The 3751-nt window shown below is 42.2% G+C and overlaps 1 protein-coding gene across 1 annotated transcript in view; it reads left to right on the forward strand.

Annotated features, from left to right (window-relative positions):
- NR4A3 (nuclear receptor subfamily 4 group A member 3) overlaps positions 1 to 1164 on the forward strand; it is a 36836-nt gene extending 35672 nt beyond the window's left edge. Inside the window, exon 7 of the mRNA XM_015420748.1 lies at positions 707 to 1164. Within this exon, the coding sequence (XP_015276234.1) occupies positions 707 to 972 (266 nt within the window). The 3' untranslated portion in view covers positions 973 to 1164. The remainder of the gene's footprint in view (positions 1 to 706) is intronic.
- The last annotated feature ends 2587 nt before the right edge of the window (positions 1165 to 3751 follow it).

The raw sequence follows: 3751 nt of genomic DNA on the forward strand, positions 1-3751 counted from the left end.
CCTCCAGTCAGCAGGACCAGAGGTTGCAGTGGAGCCGGAGCTGCTGCTTCCGCTGCTGCAAGAGGAGCAGCAGGTGCAGCTGGGATGCCCCCCCCCCAGATTTCCCCACACCCCACCAACCAAAATTTTCTGGCCACGTCCCTGTATTGAATCTCTCCTTAAGGATAGAATTAGCCAAGGTCTGAAAGAAAAGACTCAAAATGCACAGAGTGTTGTAGATAAAATTAAATCTTTTTATTTGCATGTTAAGTTGTCTGCATTTACAAAAAAACCCCAAAATTCGTCTTGGTTGGATATAATTTGGAAGAGAATTGTAGTTTCATTGGAACAGTTATTACAGCTTGTCTTGTATAATAAGATAAAAGACCAACAAGATTTCCAGGGGAGAAGCTATTTGACAAAGGAAGCTTGGACTCTCGAAAGCTTATACCTTGGAAATTTTGTTGGTCTTTAGGGTGCTAGTGGACTCCAATCTTACACCATTGATCAGTATTGCAGAGAGTAATCCTTATTAGGCCTCCTCAGAATCCTACTCAGGTCTATTCAGAGGGGCTCACTCCCAGCAAAGTGTCTTCAAGATTGCACTGTTAGCACTCCATATTCACAAGGAAGTTACTCTTGAATCGCAAACGTGTGCGTACAATATGGCGGCTCACTTCATCTCTCTCTCTCCCCCCCCCCCCCACTCACCTCTGTTGCCTTGCAGAACGACACGGATTAAAAGAACCAAAGAAAGTGCATGAGCTATGCAACAAGATCATGAGTGGCTTGAAAGATCACTTAGCCTTCAGCTGCCGGAGCAAAGGGCCGCCTTTCGAGCCCGCAGACGAGTCGAAGGTCCTGGGGGTGCTGGCTGACTTGCGCTCGCTCTGCACGTTAGGACTGCAACGGATCTTTTACCTGAAGCTGGAGGATCTGGTGCCGCCCCCCTCCATCATCGACAAGCTATTCCTGGACACCTTGCCATTCTGAGGGTTTCCGGGGCCGTAGGGGAAGGGGACTGTTTCCCAGATCAGGCAAAGGGATTGGGACTGACTTGCTGACAGTGCTGCTCCCATTTAACCGGGGGTGGGTGGGAATCCAAGGATTTCCTGCTCTACACGGTGGACTTTTCCTAATGCATTTCCTTGCAAACTGAGGCCTAAAACATGACTTAACAGTTTTGGAGATAGGGAATTGGGGGGGGAGGGAAGCTGAGTGCTGTTTGGGGTTTGGATTTTTTTTAATGGCTAATATGGCACTTTGGAACGACGCTACCCCAGCAGGGAAAAAAATATAAAAATAAAGATGTTAATAGGACTGTTTAAAATCTATTGCATCCTCTGTGGTGAATAGACAATTGTAGATGCTGTGTGTTTTGAAACCAGGAACAACTACAAACTCCCTCTCCCCCCCCCCCCACTCACCTCTGTTGCCTTGCAGAACGACACGGATTAAAAGAACCAAAGAAAGTGCATGAGCTATGCAACAAGATCATGAGTGGCTTGAAAGATCACTTAGCCTTCAGCTGCCGGAGCAAAGGGCCACCTTTCGAGCCCGCAGACGAGTCGAAGGTCCTGGGGGTGCTGGCTGACTTGCGCTCGCTCTGCACGTTAGGACTGCAACGGATCTTTTACCTGAAGCTGGAGGATCTGGTGCCGCCCCCCTCCATCATCGACAAGCTATTCCTGGACACCTTGCCGTTCTGAGGGTTTCCGGAGCCGTAGGGGAAGGGGACTGTTTCCCAGAGCAGGCGAAGGGATTGGGACTGACCTGCTGACAGTGCTGCTCCCATTTAACCGGGGGTGGGTGGGAATCCAAGGATTTCCTGCTCTACACGGTGGACTTTTCCTAATGCATTTCCTTGCAAACTGAGGCCTAAAACATGACTTAACAGTTTTGGAGATAGGGAATTGGGGGGGGAGGGAAGCTGAGTGCTGTTTGGGGTTTGGATTTTTTTTAATGGCTAATATGGCACTTTGGAACGACGCTACCCCAGCAGGGAAAAAAATATAAAAATAAAGATGTTAATAGGACTGTTTAAAATCTATTGCATCCTCTGTGGTGAATAGACAATTGTAGATGCTGTGTGTTTTGAAACCAGGAACAACTACAAATTGTTCATCAGGGTAGTCTGTTTTACAGTTTATACCTTTTAGCATACTTCCCGGACAAAGGGCACTTTTATGCTGGCACAAGTTAAAAATGTCCCCTTGCTCTCTTTTCCCCCCCTTTTTCTAAAAAATATTCTAACAACGTTGGTTCACAATTTCGTACAAAATCAGATTATAGCAAAACGACAATGGCTGTTAGCCCCCACCCCCCGTGGTCAAGTGCAATTTTTTTAAAAGTGCTGTCTTACTAAGTCTCGTTTATTAACTATAATTTATTTTAATATGAAAATGAAAACAAAAAGAAATAAAAGTGAGGAGGAGGGGGGAAAGTAACTTTTTTTTTACATGCACTAACTTCCAGGACAAAGTTTTTCCCAAACTTTGGATCAATGTAGCATGACTTACTGACAAGCATTTGTAGAAAGTGAGGGGCAGAAGCCATTTGTGACGGGGGCGGGGAGGTCACCTGGGCTGATTGAGGAAAGAAGAGTGCATAAGTGACTGGAGCGGACAGGGTACGTCAGGTTTTAGAATTTAGCAAATTGGTTAGTAAACTGATACAAGACCATGTGGAAGAACAGTCTTGTAAAAAAGAAGAAGAAGAAGAAGAAGAAGAAGAAGAAAGAAACAAATAGTCTGAATGTAAATGTTAGGAAAGGGGTTTTGGTGGGCTGAATTTTAAACATTCCGTGTATGTTCCTCCCCTTTTTGTATGTTTATACTGTTGATGCCATATTAATATGAAACAATTTGTTGCATAGTGTCCTTAATTTGTATAAATATTTGTATGCATGATATATTGTAAAGCTTGGCCTGTATTTATTGCAAACGACTGCCAGCTCCCGGGAGCCACGTTACACCAAGTGACGAAATAGTGTGTTCACACTGACTCAGTTATATAATGGGCGTGTGGGTGTGGATAGTCTCTCTCTCTGTCGCACACACATGTTATGTGTGTGCTTTTATTAACCAGTTGTATATAAAAAATCTGTCCTTTCACAAGCAAACTTTTATCTTTACTGTTTTCTTTTGCAGTGACTTTTAAGGAAGTACAATCTAGCACTTTGATATTAAAAAGTATAACTTGCTCATGTTTTGCTAACTTAAATAATATTTAAATATTTTCGTTCTTTAAAAAAAAAAATTTATATGCACTGTATTAAGTCAAGATTTCATTGGTCATTTTGCTAAGAAAAAAAAAAGAACTTTTTGAATGTTGACCTGAAGTCCCTGTATCTTTTGTTAGCTTTAAACAATCTAAGGAGTTTTATCTTTCCTTTAACAAAATGGGAGGGGGGGGGACCCACTATGCTGTTTATATGGAAATTAAATTAAATTATACAATCAAATAGATGCCAAATGAACTTTCTAATAGCAACAAAAGAATAATCCCGATCTCAAGTATGGCTTCTCTTACGTTCTTATGTTTGTAAGATTCCTGGACCCATGTTAGATTTCATGTGATCCTTCAGTCTTCCATAGAAAATTATACAATCAAATAGATGCCAAATGAACTTTCTAATAGCAACAAAAGAATAATCCCGATCTCAAGTGATTATCTGGTTCTCAAACAATTGCATAGTATTTTATCATTTATCATGTTAGGATATGCTTTTTTTAAAAAAATCTATCGATGTTGCTAATAGTGTCAGGGAAAG

Source organism: Gekko japonicus, unplaced genomic scaffold, assembly GCF_001447785.1.
Source record: "Gekko japonicus isolate JY-2015 unplaced genomic scaffold, Gekko_japonicus_V1.1 scaffold1618, whole genome shotgun sequence".
Lineage (NCBI taxonomy): Eukaryota > Metazoa > Chordata > Lepidosauria > Squamata > Gekkonidae > Gekko > Gekko japonicus.